Here is a 27338-nt window from a genome sequence, read left to right on the forward strand (position 1 = left end):
TGACTACCACTACCATGAAAGCATTCAGTCTTCAGAACTTTCTGGATTTTGGAATTGCAGATAAGGAGAGGTGAACCTGTAGTGACTATGCACCCTAACTCCTCTGACAATCCTCACTAGGATTGTGGGAACAGAAGAGAAAGGGTTGCCAAGGATTTTACTTGAAATTGAAGTAGGGGACTTTTATTGTTGCTTTCTACCTGCTAATTCTTGAAGATTCATTTATAAAATGTCTCCTAGGCTGCATAAAATGTAGACTTTGTCTAAAATGAGTAATGTGGAAGAATTATCCTCTTATTATTAGCTCATTAGCTTTACCTGTGTGTACAATTTGCATGAGAAAACATGAAAGGCAGCTGAGAGCAAGAATTAAAGGAAGAAGTGGTCCCAGTCACTGCCCTTTTCCTATGCCATTCCTCACAGTAGTGCCTCCTTGCAAAGTGGCTGAAGATCTATTTTTCATTAAATCTTGTGGGATAAGGAGGGAGTTCACATAATTTTCTGTTTCTCTTTATCAACTCAACAGTTGCTTTTTCCATCAGCTGAAAAAGCCCTGCAACACAATGATCCAGACAATAGCCATTAATAAAAATGTTTTAGATCACTTAATTGGTGGGTAGGAGCAAATTTTTGTTTCGTACTATATCCCTCTTGGTGCTTAACACCTGGCCAACACCTTGGGCGCGGTAGGTAAGCCTTGTGTGTTTGTCAAGTCGGATAGAGAAAGCACCCTTTCCTCCTCCACACCACACTTTTTCTTTGTTTGCTTGTTGCTTTTCAAAACAAATCTGTGTTTCTTCAGTGATGAGGCTACTTTTTCTGTTCTGCCTCCAGGACTCAGGCATTAGATTCTGCACCGGGAGCTATTTATGACTCTGGGTAGGCAGGTTCTACATCTCTCCTTTGTGCTTCCAAGGGACTTGTAGGAGTAGATGTTCTGTCACTGCAGATGATCTGTTTTGATTATATTAATGAGGAGATGGCTGACTAGGAGCAGTGTTTCCTTTTCAGTTTCTCCCCTATATTGTTATGAATTAATTTCTGTTGGGTTTTGATAATTCTGTTATTGACAGATTACTTGCAGCTCCACACAACCAAATGTGTCTCTGCTCATAAGTAGCAACTTGGCCAATCACTCAGGGATATACATGCGCCTCTGTGCATTCACCAGACAGAAGTTCTCCCACAAACAAGCCCAGCTGCTTCAGCTCTTGATTTGGTTTTCATAGGTCAGCCTAAGTGTGTATCCTTACAACAAAGATAAGTTTTATGAAGCAGTCATATTTACTATCCAGTTAGAAAAACTGTTCAGGATGGAAAACTTCTGACTAAAAGTTAAATTTTTCTTTGAGAATCAACATTGCAAACTTTTACTTAGATTATTAGTTAGCCACTCTGTTTAATTCTCGACTTTGTAAAAGTCAAATGTTTTGGTTGTTGTTCTAAGAAACGATCTATCATATCTGCATAAAGCTACAAACCACATGCTTAGCAATTTTTTCCAATACCAAAGATTGAAACTTGGGAATGACCACAAATGTAAAAAGAAAGCTAATCTTTCTTGACTCCTTATTATGGGCCATAGGCAGTACTAGCTACCCTAAACACATGATTTCATTTCATCCTGGTAACATCCTTGGGAAGGAAGCATAGTTAGTTACTTGTATCTCATAAATGAAGAAATGTTGGCAGAGAGATTAACCTGGGGATACACTAGCATTCAAATCACATTTTACCTGATTCTGACATTGTTCATTCCACAGACATCTCTGCAGGCATCCCAATTTACAGAGTTTGGGGAAGGACAGTTTTCCATGTTATTTATTGTATAGGAGTGACCTATGCAGAACTCAAAGGCAGAACTGACAAGGAAATAGAAGTAGGTTTCTCTCTTTTCTAGCATTATGCATTTCCGTATATACCAAGAGAAAACCAGTCTCTAATGATCATTATTAAAAATATTTATGTGGAGAAAAAATGTTTGGAACTGCTGAAAACATAAATACATTATCAATCCTCTTTATATGATATTCAAGCTATATGTCTTATTCCTCCCTGCTTTTTAGATTGTCAGCATGCAAATCAGGCTTCTGTTTCTAAGAAACTCTAAAAATATTACTCACCTGCGCCTACCATGTTCTGCCACATTATTATCTTGGTTACAGCTCTCAAAATGTCAGAACAGAAGATCCTGAACTGAAGATGTGTCATACACAGAACCACTTTAAAGGTAAGTGCAACATAATGGACCAAGGAAGAAATTCAACTGTGAGAAAACTTGATGTTGACCTACAGTTCTTTTAAAAAGAACAGCATCCTTTACAAAATAAAGAAGTGTATGAGCACTATGTTTCCTTTTCCAGCCCTCCCCAGATGGCCCATTGCTGGGGGCCTGACTGCCTATGGTACCACTGGGACCCCAGAGGGCTGGAGTCAGGCAGTTCTCACTTTGCAAGTTGGTAAATTCAGAAAGAGTGTGTTGCCACCCTGTGTAAGTAGTCATTCCAAATTTTAGAAACAGTCTTTTATGTCAGTTCTGTCAATCTCCTCCCTCCTCACCTTCTCCCTAGTCCCTGGAGAACATGGCTCTCCAATCTGTCCAGACCTGGATTCCCATTGCTGAGCCCTTCTTCCCTTCCAGTTGATTCGCTGAGCCCTTCTTCCCTTCCAGTTGATTCATGCTCAGCAGTGATTTGCAGCATGTATGGAGTGAGATTATGTTCTGAGAACTTCCCAAAGGCAAAAAAGGAGATCTTCAGGCAGGCTACTAAAAAGCATGACTGTAGAGCTGCAGTCCTGTCCGGGTCACAGGAACTTGCAAGCTCAGATCAGAGCTCTCAGTAGCCCCTCCCTACTTATCTGGAGTAGTGAAGACTTGTGCTTAAGTCTAGAAAATTGAATGAAATAGTGAAGTAACAAAGACACCACTGGAAGAGCACAGAGACAAAATGCAGTAAGTTCAAGAGTGAGAAGGCTTTATTTAAGGCAAAGTACACACTTGAAGAAAGGGGAGCATGAGCAACCTCAGAAATGAGGCACACTTAAGGGTTTAGGATTCTGTCTTTTAAGGCTTTCAAGAATGGGGCAAAGGGCCAGGAAAGGGGGAGTGCATAGGCTTGACTTGTGTCTCCTGATGTCTATCTTTGGTGAGAGACATTATGTCACTATCCATAGTCTGTCCTTTAGATATTCTGTCAGATAAACTTAACACAATTTCTTGATCCTGTTCTTCTCCAAGATAGTGGTTACCCTCAAGCAGTGGGGATATATGATTTAGGACTACTTTCCCTGCCTTAAGATTGGGTCATTTATTGTGTGATCACCATAAAATATGTTAGGAACCTTACCTCCTAACTCCCTGGTTTTTAAAATGGAATCTTAGCTTTAAGATGGAGTCACTTTTGTTCTTACCACATTGTTTATATCGTGGCATTTTTCATCATAGGCAGGAAAAGTTAATCATGATGCTTGTCCCATGTCCCTGCCCTACTTCAGAATAAGTAATGCTTACTGATAATAGTGAAAACTTTCTAGAATTCATAAAAATTACCTAGATTCACATATGCACAAATACACACAAAACGGCATAATGTACACAATAACTTTTCTTTCAAAAAATAAAGATCAATATTATGACTGGAGTAAACATTATCCTCATTTTAGAGATGACATTCCAGAAACCATGAGAGAAACAAGACCTCACTCAACCCCCACATGACTGACTCGGTTCCCTCATCAAATTTTCAGTGTCCTTTCACTGCTTAATGATTACACACTAAATTTCCCAATTTGCCTTTCAGTCTGAACACCCACTAGCATCCAAAATAGCTTTATGCTTCAAACACGCTGTAGTTCCCCAATTTCCATGAAACTGCACTGTTTCTCATGTGTGCTTATGTTACTTCTTTTCCTGAAGTTACTTCCGTTCCCATTATATCCCAGCAATCTGTCCACAGATCTTCTTTCTGTTCTTTGAAATTCAGCTTAAATGCCATTTACCTCTTGATAACTTTTCCAGATTAATTGGACAAAGTGATGGTGCTTTCCTATTTTCTACTCTTACCGCACATAGTTTGTACAATTCCTATTCAGTCTATTCAAAGCCTTGCATTTGCAGATAGTCCCACGTTAGTCATTCGGTTCTACAGTGAGCCTCTTAAGGGCATTGTGTTGCAAAACTTGGATTCGTTGCCATTTTTTCCTGCAGTGCTTTTCTGTTGAATCAGTAACTGAACTTAGCTGTTCCTAAAAGATGGATTTTCAGGTATTAAAAAACTGGAACCCTCTCTGGGTTTAAAGGCTTGTTTTAGGAATAACTTTAATATTAACTCAAACACAGAAAAATGTACTTTCTATCTTGTTATATATGTTTGGCTCTACTGATACACAGTTCATTATGCATACGTTTAAATATGTGGCTTGAGGCATAGTTCTAAAGGTAAAACAATTCATTCTGTCTTTCAGCATTGGTAATACTCTACTAAGATAAGAAATGGACAAGTTTGTCCATTTTTAAAATCAATTTGCTTTCTCTGAAAGGAAGCAGACATTAAGAGCAGATAAAACATAAGATTCCATCCCACCACTCCATCTCAACACACACATTTTTGGTTCAAAGTTGACTATTATCATGGTTTTAAAAGTATGCACACAAAATCTAATACTTTCCCTTTAAGAAGTGGAGTTTAATTCCCTTCTCCTTGAGTGTGGGTTGGACTTACTGACTTACTTCTAAGGAAGAAAATATAGTAGAAGTGATAGTGTGTTACTGCCAAGATTATAATCTTAGTCTCTCCCTGCATGTCTCAGTTTCCCCCTCTTCAGGAGAACCCTCTCTGGAGAAAGCCAGCCGGCTGTCTCATAAGCAGCCCCATGGAGAGGACCACATGCTGAGGAACTGAAGCTGCATGACCGACTGTGCCGACAGCTGCTCCTCAGCCTCTAAGCAGTTCCTCAAGGCCTTCAAATGACAGCAGTCCCAACTCAAAACTTGACTGTAGCCTTGAGATAATCGGAGTCAGAAATACCCAACTAAACTACCAGGAGATCCCTGATTCTCAGAAACTGCATAAAATAGCTGCTAATTTGGTGGGGTGGGGGAGGGAGATTTTGTTACACAGCCGTAGATCACTTTTATAAATAACACATCCTAAAAATTTTTTTTCTTGCCAACCAACCATAATTTTTGTTATTTTAAAACTGACTAGAAACCTAGCAGTTTCAAGCCAAGGAAGACTAGAAAGAAACTCATAGGGTTTCAGTTTCAGATTGCTTGTCATATCTTAGCTGTGTGACCTTGAGTGAGTTATCTAACTTTTTTATTTGCCTCAGTTTCTTGATACACTTATAGGAACAAAGTAGAACCTGCCTAATAAAGTATTAAGTAAGACACTAAGATGAAAGTGTCTCACATAGTCTTTGAAAGTGGTAATTGCTCAGCAAATGTCTGTTATTACATTATTATTATTATTATTACTGTTATTATTATTATTATTATTATTATTATTATTTTGTTTCAAAGAAAAGCTAAGAGGTTGCCTGGGTAGGCATTCAGTCTCACAAAGTAACAACACATAGCCAGTATTTGGACATCTACATGTACAATTAATGAATACAGTCCCCTTCCCATACTGCTGGAAGTCGAGCCACTTGCAGGGCAATTGGTAGACTTGAAAACTGAATATTATCCATAACAGAAATTCAAAATGAATTTTATCCAAGTACAAAGAAACTGAGGAGTGTGTCACTTTTGAACCACACCAAAGATCCCAGACCACATTTCAGCTTGTAGAGCTGGTAGAGCTACAGGCCATGTGTTAACAACAACTGTTACATCACTGAATAAATCACCCCACAGGGAATGCCACAAACCACCCCATGGCCGCCAGGTCTCTTATTCTGTAGTCACAGAGGAAGCACAGGTGTAATGCATCACACGTTCCTTTTGTTTTGAATATGCTAGTCAAGTAAAGACTTTGGGAAAAATAAATAATTCTAAAATAATATTTAGTATTGTTATGGCAAACAAAAAAGGGAAAGAACAATGACATAATAATAATTATGCCTGTCAAGTCTGAGAAATACAACACAGACCAAATTTTACTCTCTCCCTCTGCACTTTTCCACTCAGGCAAGAGAAATGAGTCATATCAAATTTGATTCTCATGACAACAGGAATCACATGCTATGCTGTGTATCTTCTGGAAATGTTTGCATTAACTTCTCTCTCCCTTATCTAAGTTTGAACATTTCCAAGATCAGCTTCAGAAATAGAGCTGTAACTTCGCGAACGCAACTATAGTTCAGAATTATATTCTTAGGCAAAATAAGCCAGCTTTTCTGGCTTAAAAAAGTGTCAGTGTACCCATCACTTTATTAGGGAGAAAGTTAACTCCCAAGTGTTCAAGTGTTCTAGCCAGTGATTTAAGATGAAAAAGATTGCCATGAAGGAAATAAGCAACTATGCAAAACCGTTAAGTACACAACAAAAAAATACAATAATTTCTTGCCATATCTTATTTCTAATTGGGGTGGAGGAAGGGGGATGGAGTTGGGAGGATTGGTAGCATTGTCTGGATATGCAAAGTGATCATGGAGAAAAAGCAATTATTTGTAATGGTCCCTATGGCTCTGGGAGTAGATCTTGGGGCTCTGTAACAGCTCTAGGAATTTGGGGTTTTCTTGTTTGTTTTTTAAGGCCTCAAAACTCAAGATTATTTTCAACACTACTTGGTGTTTACCTACTCATTCAAGAAACAGTAAATAAGTTGAAATGTGGCATAGTCAGCATGACCTGACAAACCACAGCCTCTTCGGGACCCAAATGAGGGCCTCTGGCAGGACCACCCTCCAGGTGCCTACTAATAAGGTCAAAGAAAGGTCATCACCTACAGGTGCATCCATATTCTTAAAATCCTGCGCATTCCTTGAGGTTTACTTAAGCTTTCCCTTCTTCCTGAAGTTTTATCTGACTTCTCAGTTAACACTGCTCTCTTTCCTTTTGGAATGCCAAGTTTATTCATAGCTTATATCAATGTCCTGCAAATAAGTATGTTATTTATTCACTGTCTTTTTTTTCTTCCAATAAAAATAAGCCTGTTTTACAAGTTTGTATTTGTAGTATTTTGTGAAAACCCTCTTAAAGTTATATTTGGTATTGTGGAAAATTATCTTGTTCCTCTAAGATATAAGATTTTAAAGTGTGGAGTCACAATATATTATGGCCTTGGAATATTGAAGGAGAATACGGAATCTTATGTAACAATATGCATAAAGTTAGTTTCAAAGTTCCAATCAGAAAAAGGAGAAAGGGTGAGTTAGAAAGTTTTGGTTAGATTTTTCTGGAAGGCATAAGAGATAGGTTAGTTCTTTCAGTAAGTGGCAATGGATCTCAATGTTTAATCCTATAGTATTGATAGGGAAAACTTACAAGGACAGCAGTCTAGTCCAGGTGGCTCCCTTCTGCTTCTCTTAGCAAAGACAACAGAAACACCCCCGCCCTCACTTCCCACTCTGCCAGGCACTCACTCCCTAAACTTACTCCCACTTGCTTGCTCATTTGCTGTGCACGTAGAAATGTTGCAGAGATGGAAGCAGAAAGATATATATTGCTCCTCTTGCCTTTCTTCAGGGCTCAGGCCTTGGGAGATTACTCCCCTCTGAGCCCGCCGGTGTAAAAATAAAACCTCAACCCTCCAAAACCTCTGAGTGCTACTTGGTTCTTCCGTCAGCCATCCAGTCCAGGTTTTTCAGGTTTTTCCCATAACAGTATCAGCAAAGGAAGATAAATGACATGTCACAGATAGGGCAGCTTTTCAAGATGGTAGCTAACCTAGTTACCAAATTTATATATATGTAAAAACAAAAACTCATTTTCTAATGTACCACCAATGTTAAGAATATGGAAAGGCAGATCATTTATAAAAGCAACAACAAAAAAAATCTGTGAGTTGACTTAAAAAGGTATGTTTTGAAACTATATGAAGTATCATAGAAAATTTAATGAGACATAAAAGGAAGCTTTGGTAAATGGAGGAATATATATGCACCTGTATAGAAAGGCATAATATTACCAAGATGACAATTCTCTCAAAATTACTTTATAAATTTAATGCAAATCCAATAAAAATTCCATGCAATTTTTTCCTTAGAATTGGAAAAACACTGAAAACTTATGTAAAAATGGCAAAACAGAAAAGAAAACCTCTTTGAAATAAAGAGCAGGTAGATTTGCAGTTTTGCTTTTTCAAATATCCCCAAATATTCAAGAATTAAGACAAGATGTTAATAATACTAGAAGATATAGTTTTATTAGTGCAACAGGACACTGAGCTTGAATGCAAACCTAAGTATAAGTATTTAGTAAATGGTAAATGCATCTTACGAGCAGATAAATGAAGAACTAAGTTTGGAATAGTTAGTTACTCAGAAAGAAATCCACTAGACTCCTTATTTGGATGCTTTCGGATCCTTTGTAAGTCTACTCAGAGCTCAGAAGGCCACCATATTTTTTTTTTTTTTGCTTATCGCTCTTGAATATATTATTCTTTTGGATATACTGCATTCTCCAAGTAAAAAGTGAAATGTCCTTTGTTGGATATGGCATGTAAATTCCCGTGTTTTCTAGTTAAAGTTCCATATATGTCTCTGATGACAACAGACTCTGTATTTAAAAACATATGAACTTCCTAGCCTAGAATTTTGCTTATGTGCCATTCATCTTTTAATTTCAGCATTTAATTATTATTTCAGCAATTATCATCTGCTTCTATTTTTCAACACATATTACACTAAGCTCTGGGCACCTATTTGCTCATTTTCTAAAACAAATTGAAGATAACCTTACCAGAGAAGCTGGAATTCTACAGCTTTTGCTGATCCACAACTAAACTCTGAAGAGCTCAGTGGTTTCAAAGACCAAATGTATCTAACACCAAAAATTGTTTTGCCATGACACAACTTAAAACTGTGTATTTGCAATATTCCATATGGGGACACATAAATATTGTTTTCTTTTTTTTAATTTTTTAATTTTGATATCATTAATGTATAATTACTTGAACATTATGGTTACTAGACTCCCCCCATTATCAAGTCCCCCCCACATACCCCATTACAGTCACTGTCCTTCGGCATAGTAAGATGCTATAGAATCACTACTTGTCCTCTCTGTAAATACTGCCTTTCCCATGTCATCCCCCAGTTCTTCATTTATCTGCTTGCAATGTGTGCTAATCGTAATGACTCATTTTCCCCCTTTTCCCTCCCTTCCCACCCATCCTCCTCAGTCCCTTTCCCTTTGGTAACTGTTAGTCCATTCTTGGGTTCTGTGATTCCGCTGCTGCTTTGTTCCTTCAGTTTTTGATTTGTTCATATACTTAACAGATGAGTAAAATCATCTGATACTTGTCTTTCTCCACCTGGCTTATTTCACTGAGCATAATACCCTCTAGCTCCATCCATGTTGTTGCAAATGGGAGGATTTGTTTTCTTCTTATGGCTGAATAATATTCCATTGTGTATATGTACCACGTCTTGTTTATCCATTCATCTACTGATGGACACTTAGGTTGCTTCCATGTCTTGGCTATTGTAAATAGTGCTGCGATAAACATAGGGGTGCATCTGTCTTTTTGCAACCGAGCTGCTGCATTCTTAGGGTAAATTCCTAGGAGTGCAATTCCTGGGTCAAATGGTATTTCTATTTTTAGTTTTTTGAGGAACCTCCATACTGCTTTCCACAATTGTTGAACTAATTTACATTCCCACCAGCAGTGTAGGCAGGTTCCCCTTTCTCCTCCTCCTACCAATATTTGTTGTTGTTTGTCTTTTGGATGTTGGCCATCCTAACTGGTGTGAGGTGATATCTCATTGTGGTTTTAATTTGCATTTCTCTGATGATTAGCGATGTGGAGCATCTTTTCATGTGCCTGTTGGCCATCTGAATTTCTTCTCTGGAGAAGTGTCTGTTCAGCTCCTCTGCCCATTTTTTAAGTGGCTTATTTGCTTTTTGTTTGTTGAGGGGCATGAGCTCTTTATATAATTTGGATGTCAACCCTTTATCAGATAAGTCATTTATGAATATATTCTCCCATACTGTAGGATGTCTTTTTGTTCTACTGATGGTATCCTTTGCTATACAGAAGCTTTTTAGTTTGATATAGTCCCACTTATTCATTTACATAAATCTTAAATAAATTTTCAAATGAGAATCACTTGGCGTACGTCTCCCTACTTGGTAAATCAACTAACTACTTTGTGACTCAGTTTCCATATTTTTGAAATGAGTATGTTTCCATTTGGCTAACATATTTCACTAGGATATTATGAAGAATAAATGCAATAACCCATGTTAAAGCAAATTGAAAATGCTAAGGCACTATATAAATTTTAGTTGGCATGGCACTATTCCTCATTCCCTTTTTGTTCAGAGAGACTGAACCCAAAGCTGACAGGGAAAAAGAGTCCCTGGGCTTCGTCTGGTAACTTGGCCCATGAAAGTCAGGTCAGCTGCCAGGAGTTGGGCAAGGCTGCAGCAGTGACTGGAAGGAACTAATGACATGGTTGCAATGTGGGTACCAATCCAAGTCCTGAGCCTAAACAGACTTCACTGAGAGCTTCTGTCCCTTCCCCTCCTAATCACTACGTGGAAAATATTGGTCTCTACGCATCACCCACAACACTGTCTCAACTCTACCAATAACCTCAAAGCTCTCTCTTCCCACTCTTAAATTACCCCAAAAGTCATGCTCACATGAATTGGGTCATGTCTGTGATCTCAGTTCTGCCCCTTCCCCATCCAGACAGGGGTAGCAATTTCCTCTGCTCATGATACTCTAGGTCAACTTGTACTGCAGACTCCTTCAGGAGCACATGGGTATCCTAAAGGACCATGCCCCATGCTTTCATGGCGCAGCCTTTCCAAGGGCCTGGGGTTCCCCTTTACCAGCACTGGGCAGAAGTCTGACTAAGGATGGAAGCAAGGCCTAGGCCTGACACAGGGCTTCTCTGCCACTGGCCCAAATTTGCAATCTCAATACACATCTGTTTCCTATGCCCCTAGTCTCAACCTCCTCCCTTTGCTCCTTCTCTTTTATGCTCACATGAAAGACAGATCATTTCAAGGTTCAAGGAACAAATGGGTTGTCAAATAAGCTTTTTGGAAAACGTTTTCCTGTGGTTGTTCTGAGGTCCATGTGTTTTTTTAAATTTTATTTTTAATGAATACTTAAAAGATTGCGATGAAACTACAGCAAATGTAATTGCCTTCCTTCTATCAGCCTCTAAAAGGGTGTTTCATTATCCCATACATGGTTTCATTTCATCTCCTACATTTTGCCTATAACAAAGGAAAATTTTAATGATAAATGTACATAAAATTATAGTAATTAATGATGTTTTCCCCAGACAGGAATTTCTGAGACCTATTGCTATTTCTTCTCCACAGAAATGTGTGTATATATATATATATAATACATATACATGCATATATACAGATTTTATATACATGCACACTCCTCATAAATTAAAAACTATGATTTTTCACTAGTCAAAGGAATATGGATCCCTGGGAGACACAGATGATAAATATAAAGAGGTACAGAGGAGAGATGAGAAGGTTGAATGAAGGGGCCTACAGATGCCAGGGATACAAACCACATGGATCCCAAAGATTTAAGAAAGGAAAGACAGAGGCCCAGCTGTACCAGCACTAACGCCTATTTTTTTCTTAAAATCATTGAAGATGTATTGTACTGCATATTTGTTTGAAAAATAACTGTCAAGAGAAACACTATGAAATATATGTATATTTTAATTTTGGACATTTTCCCAGCTTCACTCAGCAAGGTGACTATCCTTCCCTAAAGTAATTATTTTGAGAACATCATCCTCCACCTTAGCTTATGATAGCTTCTTTCTAAATCTTACCCGTGAGGCTTAAGGGAATCCCATTTATGTTTATGTAACATAGGACAAGACGAATTTTAGCTTGAACATCAGAATTCTACGTTTGCTTTGAGATTACAAGTACATGACATACTGATGATGTAAGTTAGCATCTCACCCTACTGAAGCAAGAAAAGCAAATTGACAAATCCATTGTTTGTTTTTTTTTGTGAAATTCCAAAGTCAGACAGGGAGGTCTGGTTTTAGCTCCCTTCAGGGCTTTCAAATGACCCTTTGGAACTTGGCCTGTGGTGTTTGTTCTGAAAAACAAGCAAAGTAAAATAATCCAGGTAACCCTTGGGAATCCATCAAAAGGCTGGGGTTAAGGGAGGAGGAGGAGGAAGGGAGACTAGTGATGACAGACTTGATCTGTCCCAAGCCACCTCCTGGTTAAGTTAGGCATTTGGAACCCATTTTATCCGTTCTCTGACAGAGCAGACAGGTATACTGTCAGTTAAGACAGACCACAAATGGCTTGTGTTTCATTTTTCATAAAAACCCTCAACAGTGAGCTCTTCCTACTGAGACAGAACTTTTCATCTGGGTAAAAATATAGAGAGATTCTCACAAAGAAATGGTAGATTTCTTACAGAGAAGGGTTCATTGTGCTAGACAGTGTGGAGAAGATGTCAGTTCAACAGTGGCTTGAAAAATGTCAAAAATCCCGCAGCTCATTCATCTTTGAGATAGCACACAAAGAACCTTTTCTAATTTTATTTTTGGCCACTTTTTTTTCTTTTTAAACCAAAGAGCTCACCCTTGATTAAACAGTATGATTATACATATGAAATAAATTTTTTAAGGGTCAGTGCTAAGAAAAAGATTTTGTACATAAGAGACCAAATAACAGGTTGACTTCTATTTAAATCCCACAAAGCCTCATGGTGTTAATACAAAGGAAAGAATGTGATTTTAGCGCAATTTGTGAGAAAATATGATTATATACTCACTTTTCCTTCTTATTAAAGGAAACCTGAAAGATTCTCACATAGACTTAGGAGCAGTTTTTCTTTCAGGAGCAAAAGTATGTAGCTTTTGGAGTATGGAACTGTTTGAGTACCTATTTAGCCCACTTAATAAACTAGTACATTTTTATTGAGTGCATTCTGTCAGATGCTATGGTAGGTCTGGGGTATTCAAAAAAGGCACTGCCCTTCTCCCTCCTTGCAGGCAAATAAACAAACAATACATAGTCACTCATTCTGATACTTGCCCACAAGGAACATGAGATACTCTAATATTAAAGATAACTTGCTTTAGGTAAGGTGGTCAGAGAAGATCTGTCTGAGAACATGGCATTTAAGATGAGACCTGAATAATTAGGTCTTTTAAAATTACCATTTTAATTTAAAATTAAAATTTAAAATTTAAATTTTAAATTAAATTACAAATTTAAATTTAAATTAATTTAAATTTAATCCATACCAAGCAGAGGCTTTTAAAATTACCATTTCTGGAAAGAAGGTCCCAAGGGATGAAATTTTATGTGGTTTCTAAGTACTACTGAAGAGGTCAAAAGAAAATGTATTCAGATTCCATTTTCTGTTTTCTTTTCCTGAAATTTATTTGGATATAGATAATGCTATGCTGATGCTCCTCTTTTTTATACTTTCTTTTTTTGCTTTACTCTTTGACTTTCTAAACTTTATTTTTCAGAATTCTGTTAAGTCTTTGTTTCTGCTCTTGTTTTAATTTCCAAGAGCTCTTTCTTGTTCTGTTTGTCACCCTGTCCTAGCTTCATGGATGCAGTACCTTCTCCTACCTCTCTGAGAAGGTTAAGGATCCTGTTTGAAAGCTTTCCTGTATAGTCTCTGTATTAGTTTTCTGGTTCCTCCCCCCACCCCCTTTTTGGTTAGTTTTCATCTCTGCCTTTTCTGTAAGTTTGGTGACACCTGCCTATACATATTTAAGGATGGGCTTGGGACAAGCCATAATTATTTGAGGGGAGAAGAGGGAGATCTGGCTCAGCTCTACCATTAGAGAATCTTTAGGTCTTTTCTGCTGTACTGATTAGATTTCTCGGAGACAACCTCTTCCTGTCTGCCTGCAGGATATAAGCAAGTTGCCAACACTTTGGGAGTTCAGTTAGGCAACACAGCTGGGGAGGTCTTTTCATTTACTATGCAAACTTTTAATTCAACTTTCAACTATGGCCCGGAGCAGAGACCCTTTGTTTTACCCTTTTTGAGAACAAGTCTAGGTTTTCTACCTGTGTTGATAAAGAGACAGTTGCTCAGCTGGGTAGACAAAAGCAGAGGATCTGGAGATCTAACTGCTTCTTACACAGATTTCCAGTAGGACACTCTGTTTTAGCTGTACCCTTCCTTTTTGTGGCAACTAATGCCAAATTCCTGAGCTTATATGGAGACGGAGCTGGTAGCTGTCTGCTTTTCCCACTGTAAGACAAGCAGTCAAATGTCTCATCTCTGCTGTCAGAGACCACTTGTTCATTCACTTTTCAGTTCCCACTTCTATTGCTATAAACTTTCCCATTAAAAAGAATTCTTATTTCAAACTTTCTTTAGAAGCAAGCAGAGTTCAATAGATGTTTATATCTGCCATCTTTATCTAGAAGTTCCATATTTGCTTAAAAATTTTTTTCTTGTCATGTGCCTTATATACTAAAATGTTGTTTTTTATTTACTTTTTTGACAGTGGAAATTTTAATTCTCATCTCTCTTGACCTCTCTATAGAGGTCAACAGTATTGACCACTCCGTACTCACGAAATACTCTTTCAACTTCTGGACATCACCCTCTTTCAGCTTTCCTTCTATCCTTCTCAGCCCCTCTTGCTGGCTCCTTCTCCTTTCCCACCACCAAAAGCTGCAGTTCTTTAAAGCTTACTGGTAATGGTACTCTTTTCCCTAGGTATCACTACTTTATCTCTAATTGCTCAGGTGTAATCTCCTCCCATATGAGTTAGGTGTCAACATGTGTTTCTTTCTTGGGCTATATTGTGGTTATTTACACACTTGTCTGCCCACCAGTCTAAGAGCTGCTTGAACACAAGCAGCTTTTCTTTTCTTTGTGTTTTCAAGCCCAAAGCACAGTGCCTGGCATCTAGTAGGCATTTGTAATTGTGTTATGAATGAATGCAATAGCTCATTTAGGAAGGAAAAATTAATGATCAGTGGTAAAAATAAATGTATAATTTAATGATGCACCAGGAAATATGTCTGATTTTCAAGAAAATTTTTTTTCAAAGAAGAGATTTTATAGAAAATAAATATCAGTGTTTCCTTACTTTTTTTGTTTTGCCCATTGCCTTCAGGATGGAAAGATTTAGGTCTTCAAGTGCTGCTAGTACATTCTCGTATTCACCCAAGTGCTGAGAAAAATATTCTGAAAAGTGAAAATATTGAAATAAATCCACATTTACATTTAGGTAATCATAAAACAACATCAAATGATTATTTACTCCATTAATGAGTAAAACAAAATGCCAGCTATAAATGAAAACTGGAAGGTTTTCAAAGAGACTGAAGTGTCAGTATACTCATTCATTGAAAGAGAAAAAAATCTGGATGGTTACCATTATTCTTGAAGAACTGTTCTTTCCTTCAAAAATAGGATAAAATGAATGTGGATCTATAGGGAAGACTATTTCAATGAAAATTTGTTCTCGATGCCATATTATTATAGCTCTTATTGGGATAGTAATTTAAAAAAATTAAACTGTTTTGTTGTTTCTTCTGGGAAACATTTAAGGAAGGTAAGCTCTCTTCAATGATAATTAGTAATGCTACAAAACACAAAAGTATCTCTGGTAGCACCTTCCATGTAACTATTCCTGTCATGATTTAATTTTTTTCAACAATCTGGGCAGAGTAAAAGGGATGCTGATCACATTTTCAATTGGTGGGAATAAATCATACATATTGGATGTTACAATTAAGAGCATAGAACTGTAGTTTATTATTGCCTCTCTTTAATGTGTCATAAGTATTTATCAAATTAAATTGAATGATAAGTATAATCAACATATAAGCCATTTGAGATCAGTGTGATAAATTTCAGCATGTTTGATGAAACTCCCTCGATTTATATAATATATCAGATGGAATTATTTGTTGACATTGATATTAATAACAAATAGGAAGTACCACTGAATGATTTATTATTATATGTGCAAGCTTCTTTCAAGAAGAAAGAACACAGATGAGCAATAAACCAATTCTAGGTTATGGCTGTCAAAATACAGTCTGTGTACATATGGGCTAAAGAATATGTTTTTGACAAAAAGCAAACGCATTCTTGATTATGCATTCCTTAAAAATGGCAAAATCTTATATAAAGGTCCTTTTTGGAAGGGATGTTTTGGAAGATAAGTAAGAAAGCAGGTACTCCTTAAATATATGCTTCAAAATAACACTCTAATTCTTGGTTATGTTGTTGACTTTCTGATAGTTTTGATGGAGATGTCTGACCTTGTCCATGAAATTATTTGTAATAAATGAAGTCCCTGTGGACTTCATGAACCAGCAAGCAGTTAATGCCATAGAATACTCTTAAGTTGGAAAAAATAACAATTATCAGAATAGAATCCATAGTAAGTTGAAATAAACAAAAAGTATAAAGAAAATGTAAAAGGTGAAGTTAGTACATTTTTATATTAATGTACACAAAGACTCAAGGAAGATTATATTGGGGAATCATAAATGCAAGCAGGTAGGAAAAAATACATATAGTGAAAATAAATAGAATTTGGTGCTTACAAAGTAGGCCTATAAAAAAATTAAACAAGACATAGGCAATATATATGGCTTAATCAGTGACGGTCCCAACAGAAAATATAAAATGTCTTTCTACTTTGAAATCAGACCTATACAGGCACAGCTGATAAAAAACATGAAAAGACAATGACTAGAGGCTTCAAAACTGACAACTATGTAGTCTTCCTTCCTACATCAGTTCAACTCAACTATCAAAATAATTAGAAAAAAAAACCACAATTCCTCCCCAAGCAATATATTAAGATCAGAAAGAAAATAACTCTGAGAAGAGACAGAATTACAATACTCAAGTCCTGCATAAGAGCTTAAATATAAGGGTTATTTTGAGGTGGTGTAGTTCAGTGTCACTCACTCAAGTTGTTTTATAATTTACTCACTGAGGGACATGCAACAGGAGTTGAAAAGAGATAATTACTTCTCAGCTTTATCATGGTGAGGGTTCATTGACTCATTCCACAACTTTACATACATTTATTTAGTGCCTTCTATGTACCAGGTATTATGCTACAAGCTTGGAATATAAATACGAATGCAGCACCTCTTTCTTTAAAGGAGCTTATAGTAAGGTAGGGGACATACACATTCAACAAATGCCATACACATGATCATTGTTCAAGACAATGGCTCAAGAGCCTAAGCACAAGATGCAATCAAAGTACAGGGCAGAGCATGATTGCCTGGCTCTGGTGGACAGTGGGGCCTATGTTAGTGGGTCCCATAGGACTATAACAACAGAGACAGTTCTTAACTGGCTAACCTCAATCCCATGGTACAATGTAGAGACAAAAGAGACTGCAACACACCCCTAGTCTTTCTTTGAAAGAGGCCTACTAGCTTATTTTTATAGCTATGGCATAAGGGGCAGGTTTCTAATTCAATACACATCTAGAGGCTGGTGACAATCTCCTCCAGGAACCAGGGAGGTTGGCAGCATCATCTATGTGTTCTCTCTGCCCCACCTCAGGTCACTGGTGTCTCTGAGAAAGGAACTTGGATATATATCTGGTGCCCAGGCTTTTGGGGGTGCTGCCCAGAGGACACATTCCTTGATAGCCAGGCTCTGGTGGCCAGTGGGGCTTGTGTTCATGGGTTCAACAGGATGGTGGCAAAGAAAGAAACATTTCTTAACTGAGCTTAAGAGCTTATTACCCAGAGCTCAGTGCAGAAGGAGCAGACATGCCTATCCCACAGTCTTCCCCCTGAAAGAGGTATATTTGCATAGTTTAAAAGCTGCTGCCTGAAGGTTGGCTTCCACTTAGCTTAAATGTAGGTGCTCACTGAGATGCTGCACTTTGGGACAATGACAGTTCTTGGCATACCCTTAATTTCTGGGATCTACTAGAATGAAGTGCTTGGATAATCACAAAGATTTTAAGACAAATGAGATGGGCAGGGTTGGCAGATAAGGCATATCTCCTACACGAGCCTACTCCTTCAAGACTGTGAGAGGTGGTTGTCTTATCTAATATATACAAACCAACAGAGAGAGTCAAGGAAAATGATGAAACAGAGGAATATATCCCAAATATAAGAACAAGGTAATACCTCAGAAAAAGACTTAATGAAATGGAGATCAGTGATTTACCTGATAAAGAGTTCAAAATAATAGGTATAAAGGTACTTAACCGAGCTTGAAAGAAGAATGGATGAACAAAGTGAGAATTTCAAAAGACAGAAAATATAAGAAAGTACCAAACTGAAGTTATGGAACTGAAGAATACAGTAATTGAACTGAAAAATACAAAAGAGGGCTTCAAAAGAAGGCTAGAAGAAACAGAAGAAAGAATCAGTGAACTTCAAGTCAGGGCAGTGGAATTCATCCAGGCAGAGCAGGAAAAAGTAAAAGGAATGAAAAAGTGAAGAGAGCTAAGGAGAGTTATAGATCATCATCAAGTGTAAGAACATTCACAGTATAGAGGTCCCAGAAGGAAAAGAATAAAAGAAACTTGAAGAAAAGCAGAAACTTGTTTGAAGAAATAATGGCTAAAAATTTCCCAAGCCTGGGGAAGGAAAAGGACATTCACATGCAGAAAGCCAGAGAGTTCACTACAAGGTGAACTCAAAAGAAACCAGATCAAGACACATTACAATACATGGTCAAAAATTAAAGTAGAGAATCCTAAAAGTAGCAAGAGAAAAACAACTTGTTATATACAAGACTATCATGATAAGATCATCACCAGATTTTCAGCAGAAATTTTGCAGGCCATAAAGGCACAATGTATTCAGTATACTGAAAGAAAAACAATGCCAAAGAAGCATAGCTACTCAGCAAGTTGTCCTTTAGAATGGAAGGAGAGAGAAAGAGTTTTACATAAAAGCAAAAGCCAAAGGAATTCATCACCACTGAACTGGCCTTACAAGAAATGTTGAAAATAACTTCACTATAGTGAAATGAAAGGTGCTAATTATTAACACAGAAATACATGACAGTATAAATCTCACTGATGAAGAGCCTCACATTCTTGAGATGGAAGAACAAACTTAGGGGTGCCATGCCTCCCAATTTGAAACTAAAATTCAGAATAACCTAATGTTGTAAGGGTGGTAGGTTAAAGACATAAAGTTAGTATGAAGGTTAAAAGGCAAAAGGAATAAATGATGAACTTCTTACAACATGGAGACTATAGCCAATGATTCTGTAAGATCTTCCTGTGTTGACAGACAGCAGCTGCACTAGTAGGGGTGAGGATTTAATAATATGGGTAGCTATTGAACTACTATGTTGTATACTTGAAACCAACATAAGATTTTTTTAAATTGAAGTACAGTTGATATAAAAACTATAATAATTTATTAATGGATACATAAGATGAAAAGATGTAAATGGTGGCACAAGAAACAAAACGTTTTATAGGGGTGAGTAAAAAAAAGGAGAGCTTTAGAATGTGTTCAAACTGAAGTTGTTATCAGGTCAAAACAGACTAAGTTGTTTTATGTAAGCCTCATGGTACCCACAAAGCAAAATTCTATAGCAGATATACACACAAAAAAGAGAAAGGGATCCAGGCACACAACTACAGAAAAGCATCAAATCTCAAAGGAAGAGAGAAAGAGCAAGAGAAGATGGAAGGAACAGAGGAACTGAACTACAAAACAGACAGAAACAATGAACAAAATGGCAGTAAGTCCATACCTATCAATTACTTTACATATAGTTGGACTAAATTTTCCAGTTAAAAGAGAGAGTGTCTGAAATGATTAAAAAGTCCATCTATATGCTGCCAAGAGACTCACTTCAGATATAAGGACACACACAGACTGAAAGTGAAGGATGGAAAGATATTGCATGCAAATGAAAATCAAAAGAAAACTGGGGCAGCTATAGTCATAGCTGGTCAAATAGATTTTAAAACAAAAACTATAATGATACAAAGAAGGTCATGTAATGATAAAGAGGTCAATCCACCAAGAGTATATAACATTTGTAAATATTTACACATCCAACATAGAAGCACCTAAATATATAAAGCAAATATTAACTGATCTAAAGGGAGAAATAGAGAGCAATACATTAGTAATAGTAAGGGATTTTAATAACCTACTTCCTTCAATGGATAGGTCATCCATACAGAAAATCAATAAGGAAACACTGGCCTTAAATAACACATTAGACCAGACAGACTTAACAGATATATATAGAACATTCCAACCCACAGCAATAGAATATACATTCTTCTCAGGAACATTATCCAGGATAAATATGTTAGGCCACAAAGCAAGTCTTAATAAATTTAGGGTTGAAATCATATCAAGCATCTTTTCCAACTACAATAGCATGAAACTAGAAATCAATTACAGGAAGAAAACTGGAGAATTAACAAATATGTGAAAATTAAACAACATGCTACAAAACAATAATGGGTCAAAGCAGAAGATAAATTAAAAATAACATAAGAGAAATGAAAATGGAAATACCAAAACTTGTGGAATGCAGAAAAAGAGAAATGTTCATAATAAAATTGCCTACATCAAGAAACAAGAAATATCTGAAACAACCTTACATCTCAAGGAGCTAAAAAAAAAAAAAAAAAGCAGACCAAAGTTAGTAGAAGGAAGGAAACAAAGATAAGAACAAAAATAAACAGAGAACGAAAATGAAACAGAGACTAAAAAGATGATAGAAAAGAACAATGAAACTAAGAGCTGGTTCTCTGAAAAATAAACAAAATGATAAACCTTTACTTAGATTCACCAAAAAGAGAGGTCTCTGGGAAATCAAAGAGGAGTTCAACTGATATGACAGAAACTGCAAAGGATAATAAGAGACTTCTGTGAGCAATTATATACCAACAAATTGGACAACCTAGAAGAAATGGATACATTCCTAGAAAAATCCAACCTACCAAGACTGAATCACAAAGAAACAAAAAGTATGAATAGACCAATTAGTAGCAAGGAGATTGATTCAATAATCTAAAACCTTCCAACAAACAAAAGTCTGGGACCATGTGGCTTCACTAGTGAGTTCTACTGAACATTTGAAGGACACTTAATACCAATCCTTCTCAAACTTTCCAAAAAGTCAAAGAAGAGGGAACACTTCCAGTCTTATTTTATGAGTCCAGCATTACCCTGATACCAAAATCAGAAAAGGTCACTATAAGAAAATAAAACTGAAGGGCAATATCTTCCATGAACATAGATGCAAAAATTTTCCACAAAATATTAGCAAACCAAAGTCATAAATACATTAAAAGGATTATACACTATGATCAAGTGGGATTTATCTGAGGGATACACAGACGGTTTGACATCTGAAAAATCAATGTGATATACCACACTGAAAATGAAGCATAAAAATCATATCATCATTACATTAGCTGTAAAAAAGGAGTTTGACAAAATTCAACACCCACTCATGATAAAAGCTCTCCAAGCAGCTATAGAGGTAACTACCTCAACATAATAAAGGCCATATATACGTGACAACCCACAGCTAATGTCATATTCAACTCAATGATGAAAAGATGAAAACTCTTCTTCTAAGATTAGAAACAACACAAGGATACCCATTCTCACCAATTTTATTCAATATAAAATTGTATTGGAAATTTTAGCCACAGCAATTATGCAAGAAAAATAAAGATCATCCAAATTAGAAAGGAAGAAGTAAAATTCACTATTTGCAGATGACATGATATTATTTATAGAAAATTCTGAAAACTCTACCAAAAAAAATGTTAGAATGAAAGCAATAAAGTTGCAGGGTACAAAAGTCAATATACAAGAATCAGTTGCATTTCTATACACTAATAATGAACTATCCAAAAAAAAGATTAACAATCCCACTTACAATTCCCTCTAAAAAAATGCCTGGGAATAAGTTTAACCAGGGATGTGAAAGACATGAACAGTGAAGGCTTTAAGACATTGATGTAAGAAACTGAAGACACAAGTAAAAGTTATTTTGCATCATGGATTAGAAGAATTAGTATTGTTAATATTTCCATATTACTCAAAGTAGTCTACAGATTCAATGCAATCCATATCAAAACTTCAATGGAATTGATCAGAAATAGAAAAAAGAATCCTAAAATTTATATGGAGACACAGAAGACCTTGAATAGCCTCACAATCTTGACATGGAAGAACAAATGTAGGGGTATCATGTTTCCCAGTTTCAAATTGTATTATAAAGCTATAGCAATCAAAACAGTATGGTATCAACATAAAAGCAGATACACAGATCAATGGAACAGAGAGTCCAGAAATACACACACATTATGCAGTCAAGTAACTTATGACACAGGAGCCAAGAACATACAATATGGAAAGCACAGTCTCTTCAATAAGTGGTACTGGGAAAACTAGACAGCCACATGCAAAAGAATGAAACTGGACCATTACATTACACCATACACACACAAAAAAACAGCTCAAAATGGGTTAAAGACTTGAATGTAAGACCTGAAACCATATAGAAGAAAACATGGTAAGCTCTTTGACATGGGTCTTGGAAATGATTTCTGGATTTGGCAACAAAAGCATAGTAAACAAGTGGGACTATGTCAGCTTAAGAGGATTCTGCACAGCAAAGGAAACCATTAACAAAATGAAATGGCAACCTACTGAATGGGAGAAAATATTTGCAGATTATATGTTTGATAAGGGGTCTTATAGCTGAAGTATGTAAAGAACTCATATAACTCAAAATCAAAAAACAAACAAAATGGGAAGAATACTTGAATAGACATTTTTCCAAAGAAGACATACACATGGCTAACAAGTGCTGGGAAAGGTACTCAACATCATTAATCGTCAGAGAAATAAAAATAAAAATCACAGTGAGATACCACCTCACACTTACTAGAATATCTATCAAGAAAATAAGCAATAACAAGTGTTGGTGAAGATGTGGAGGAAAGGGAACCCTTATGCACTACTGGTAATGTAAATTGGTATGGCCACTATGGTAAACAGTATGGAGATTCCCCCAAAATAAAAAATGGAACATATGATCTAGTAATTCCACTTAGTGGTATTTTTCCAAAGGAAACAAAAACAGTAACTCAAAAAGATATATGCACCCCAATGTTCACTGTAGCATTATTTTCAATAGCCCAAATATGGACGCAACCTCATGTCTGTCAATGGATAAATGGATAAAGAAAATAAGAAAAAAATATATATTCAGCCATAAAAAAGAAATCTTGCCATATGCAACAATATGGATAGACCGCAAGGACATTTTGCTAAGCAAAATAAGACAAATATTGTATGATCTTGTTTGTGGAATTAAAAATAACCTAGGTATATAGAATGGACTCACCAGTGGATACATGAAATGGGTGAAGGTAGTCAAGAGGTACAAACTTGCAGTTATAAAATAAGTCATGGGGATGTAATATACAGCATGGTGATGATAGTTAATACTGTGTTGTATATTTGAAAGTTGCTAAGACAGTAGATCTTAAAAATCTCATTACAAGAAAAAAAATTGTAACTCTGCATGGTGATGGATGTTAAACAGACTTATTGTAGTGATTTCACAATGTATACAAATAGCAAATTATGCCATATACCTGAAATTAGCAGTGTTTTTTTCAAGTATATTTCAAGAAAGAAAGAAGTCACACTGCTGTACCCAGCCATGAAATAAAGATGTTTTCAGATGAACCCTCTGACCCTGAGGGGGGAAAAAAAAGTGCAGGGCAAAGAATGCCCAAGTCTGCCTGTGGACAGTCAGAGAGAGCTTCACAGAGGATGACCAGGTGGAATTAACAGAAGAATGGGACTCAGTCAGAGGAAGGGTAAACAAAGGCATGGAAGCTGGGCATATGTTGGCATGTTCGCAGGAGTATGGGTAGTTCAGCCTTGCTAGGACATAAAGGATAGGATCGGAAATGGCCATCCTTCCTAAAGCAATCTACAGATTCAATGCAATCCCTATCAAAATACGGACAACATTCTTCAACAAAATGGAACAAATAGTTCTAAAATTCATATGGAACCACAAAAGACCCTGAATAGCCAAAGCAATCCTGAGAAGGAAGAATAAAGTAGGGGGGAATCTCGCTTCCCAGCTTCAAGCTCTACTACAAAGCCACAGTAATCAAGACAATATGGTACTGGCACAAGAACAGACCCACAGACCAGTGGAACAGAATAGAGAGTCCAGATATTAACCCAAACATATATGGTCAATTAATATATGATAAAGGAGCCATGGATATACAATGGGGAGATGCCAGCCTCTTCAACAGCTGGTGTTGGAAAACTGGACAGCTACATGTAAGATAATGAAACTGGATTACTGCCTAACTCCACACACAAAAGCAAACTCAAAATGGATCAAAGACCTGAATGTAAGTCATGAAACCATAAAACTCTTAGAAGAAAACAGGCAAAACTCTCTTGGACATAAACATGAGCAACTTCTTCATGAACATATCTCCCCAGGCAAGCGAAACAAGAGCAAAAATGAACAAGTGGGACTGTATCAAACTAAAAAGCTCCTGTACAGCAAAGGACACCATCAGTAGAACAAAAAGGCATCTTGCAGTATGGGAGAATATATTCATACATGACATATCCGATAAGGGGTTGACATCCAAATTATATAAAGAGCTCATGCCCCTCAACAAACAAAAAGCAAATAAGCCACTTAAAAAATGGGCAGAGGAGCTGAACAGACACTTCTCCAAAGAAGAAATTCAGATGGCCAACAGGCACATGAAAAGATGCTCCACATCACTAATCATCAGAGAAATGCAAATTAAAACCACAATGAGATATCACCTCACACCAGTAAGGATTGCCACCATCCAAAAGACAAACAACAAATGTTGGTAGGAGGAGGAGAAAGGGGAACCTGCCTACACTGCTGGTGGGAATGTAAATTAGTTCAACCATTGTGGAAAGCAGTATGGAGGTTCCTCAAAAAACTAAAAATAGAAATACCATTTGACCCAGGAATTCCACTCCTAGGAATTTACCCTAAGAATGCAGCAGCTCGGTTGCAAAAAGACAGATGCACCCCTATGTTTATCGCAGCACTATTTACAATAGCCAAGACATGGAAGCAACCTAAGTGTCCATCAGTAGATGAATGGATAAACAAGACGTGGTACATATACACAATGGAATATTATTCAGCCATAAGAAGAAAACAAATCCTCCCATTTGCAACAACATGGATGGAGCTAGAGGGTATTATGCTCAGTGAAATAAGCCAGGCAGAGAAAGACAAGTATCAGATGATTTTACTCATCTGTGAAGTATATGAACAAAGCAAAAACCGAAGAAACAAAACTGCAGCAGAATCACAGAACCCAAGAATGGACTAACAGTTACCAAAGGGAAAGGGACTGAGGAGGATGGGTGGGAAGGGAGGGATAAGGGGGAAAAAGGGACATTACGATTAGCACACATAATGTAGGCAGGGATTGGGGCATGGTGAAGGCAGTATAGCACAGAGAAGACTAGTGATTCTATAGCATTTTACTACACTGATGGACAGTGACTGTAATGGGGTATGTGGTGGGGACTTGATAATGGGGGGAGTCTAGTAACCACAAAGTTGCTCATGTAATTGTATAATAATGATACCAAAAAAAATAAAAGGATAGGATCAGGAGTAATTGAGGACAAGAGGCAGCAAGGAAGCAGGATACCAAAAATCAGTGATGAGAGAAGTCCAATGTGTTAGAAGTATTCCTTGCTAGGTGTTCTAAATTTTACCCTCCAGTCCAGGTGTTTTTGAACATCTGCTTCAGAGTCCTCTGGAGAATTCCCTAGAGCCTCACTCCTCAAGCTGTGGTCCAAACCAGAAACATCAGCATCTCCTGGGAACTTGTGAGAATGCATGGCAAACCTACTGGGTCACAGTCTGAATTTTCATAAGCCCTTAGGTGATTTGTAGACACAAATATTTGAGAAGCACTACTCTAAACTACTTGTTAGAAATGAAGAATTGTAAATTGCCATCTACTAAACCAGAATCTTTGGGTTGAAGCACAGGAATCACCATTTTTTAAAGGAATGGTAGGAAATGATGATCTGGGATAAACTTGAGAACCACAGTGGGCAATGGGAAGCCATGGAACAATTTGAAATAGGAGTGTAACATCCTCCAGTATTCCTATTAGAAAGGTCATCCTGGATACACTGGAAGGTTTGGGAAATGTGGACACATCACCAGGAGACATGAGTAACATCAACAGCCAGAGCGATTTCATCATAGAACAAGGACCCTGGCTCATATCAAACTATGAAGTAGAAGTATGTAGAAACCGGAAACTTCAGCAATATATCTGCAGACCCCAAGATGTGGCATACAGGAGAGGGAAGGTCAGTGATAGCTTTGGAAGTGACTGAGCTTAGACTGTTTTATTCCACTTACTGTGACTCAAGTTTCTCATTTGTATTACAATGGCATTGTGAGCTGGGCAAATGTGTTTTGTCCTCAAGTCATAGCATTAGAGAAAGAAAGATTCAGAATAAATATTGGTTCATTAAAACTCTTGTCCTTTGGTAACAAGAATAACTTCTTGAAGAAAAGACCTACTTTTACTAAAACCCATGTGTGTGTGTTCCATGGGCAAGAGCAAAATATATTTGTATCACAGATATGGAAACACATGAGAACCAATGCTCATCAGTTTAAGTGAAGAATATTTGAGTAAGAGTCTGGACATTGTTTATAAATAAAGAATAGAGCATGACATACAAACAGATGTATTAGGCTAGTTATCTGTCAGAAAGCAAATAATCTCCTCATATATATTCAATGCAAAATCTTCACTAATAAATTTACTGAAGTTAGTTTCTTCCATAACTACTGTACTTAATTGGTGGCCTCACACCACCAAATTCATTCTTCTCTTCTGTATGTCAGTCCTCCAAGTTATTGCATTTTCAGGTCTGGCCTAAGAATTCCTATTCAGAACAAGTGCATCCACAGTTACCACAGAGGCCACACTGGGAACTGATCTCACAAAGCATTCTCAGGAGTTTAGATGATTTCTACAATATGTACCTTGCTATAACTTTCCAAGCAGAACACTAAATAGGAATGAAAATAACAGATGAAAGAGAGGGAATGAGAGACAAGGAGTTGGGGAACCACCCGTGCCCTCAACAGAGGTGTCACTTGTAAATCTAAGAATATGGGTTATTTTTAGGGGATGCAGATCAGTGCCACTCAAAGTGTTTT

General features: G+C 37.0%; 1 protein-coding gene across 1 annotated transcript in view; it reads right to left on the reverse strand.

The window, feature by feature from the left end:
• NECAB1 (N-terminal EF-hand calcium binding protein 1) overlaps positions 1 to 27338 on the reverse strand; it is a 189220-nt gene that overhangs the window by 70967 nt on the left and 90915 nt on the right. Inside the window, exon 5 of the mRNA XM_036932727.2 lies at positions 15193 to 15290. Coding sequence (XP_036788622.1) covers positions 15193 to 15290 — 98 coding nt within the window. The remainder of the gene's footprint in view (positions 1 to 15192; positions 15291 to 27338) is intronic.

Source organism: Manis pentadactyla, chromosome 3, assembly GCF_030020395.1.
Source record: "Manis pentadactyla isolate mManPen7 chromosome 3, mManPen7.hap1, whole genome shotgun sequence".
NCBI classification, from domain to species: Eukaryota; Metazoa; Chordata; class Mammalia; order Pholidota; family Manidae; genus Manis; species Manis pentadactyla.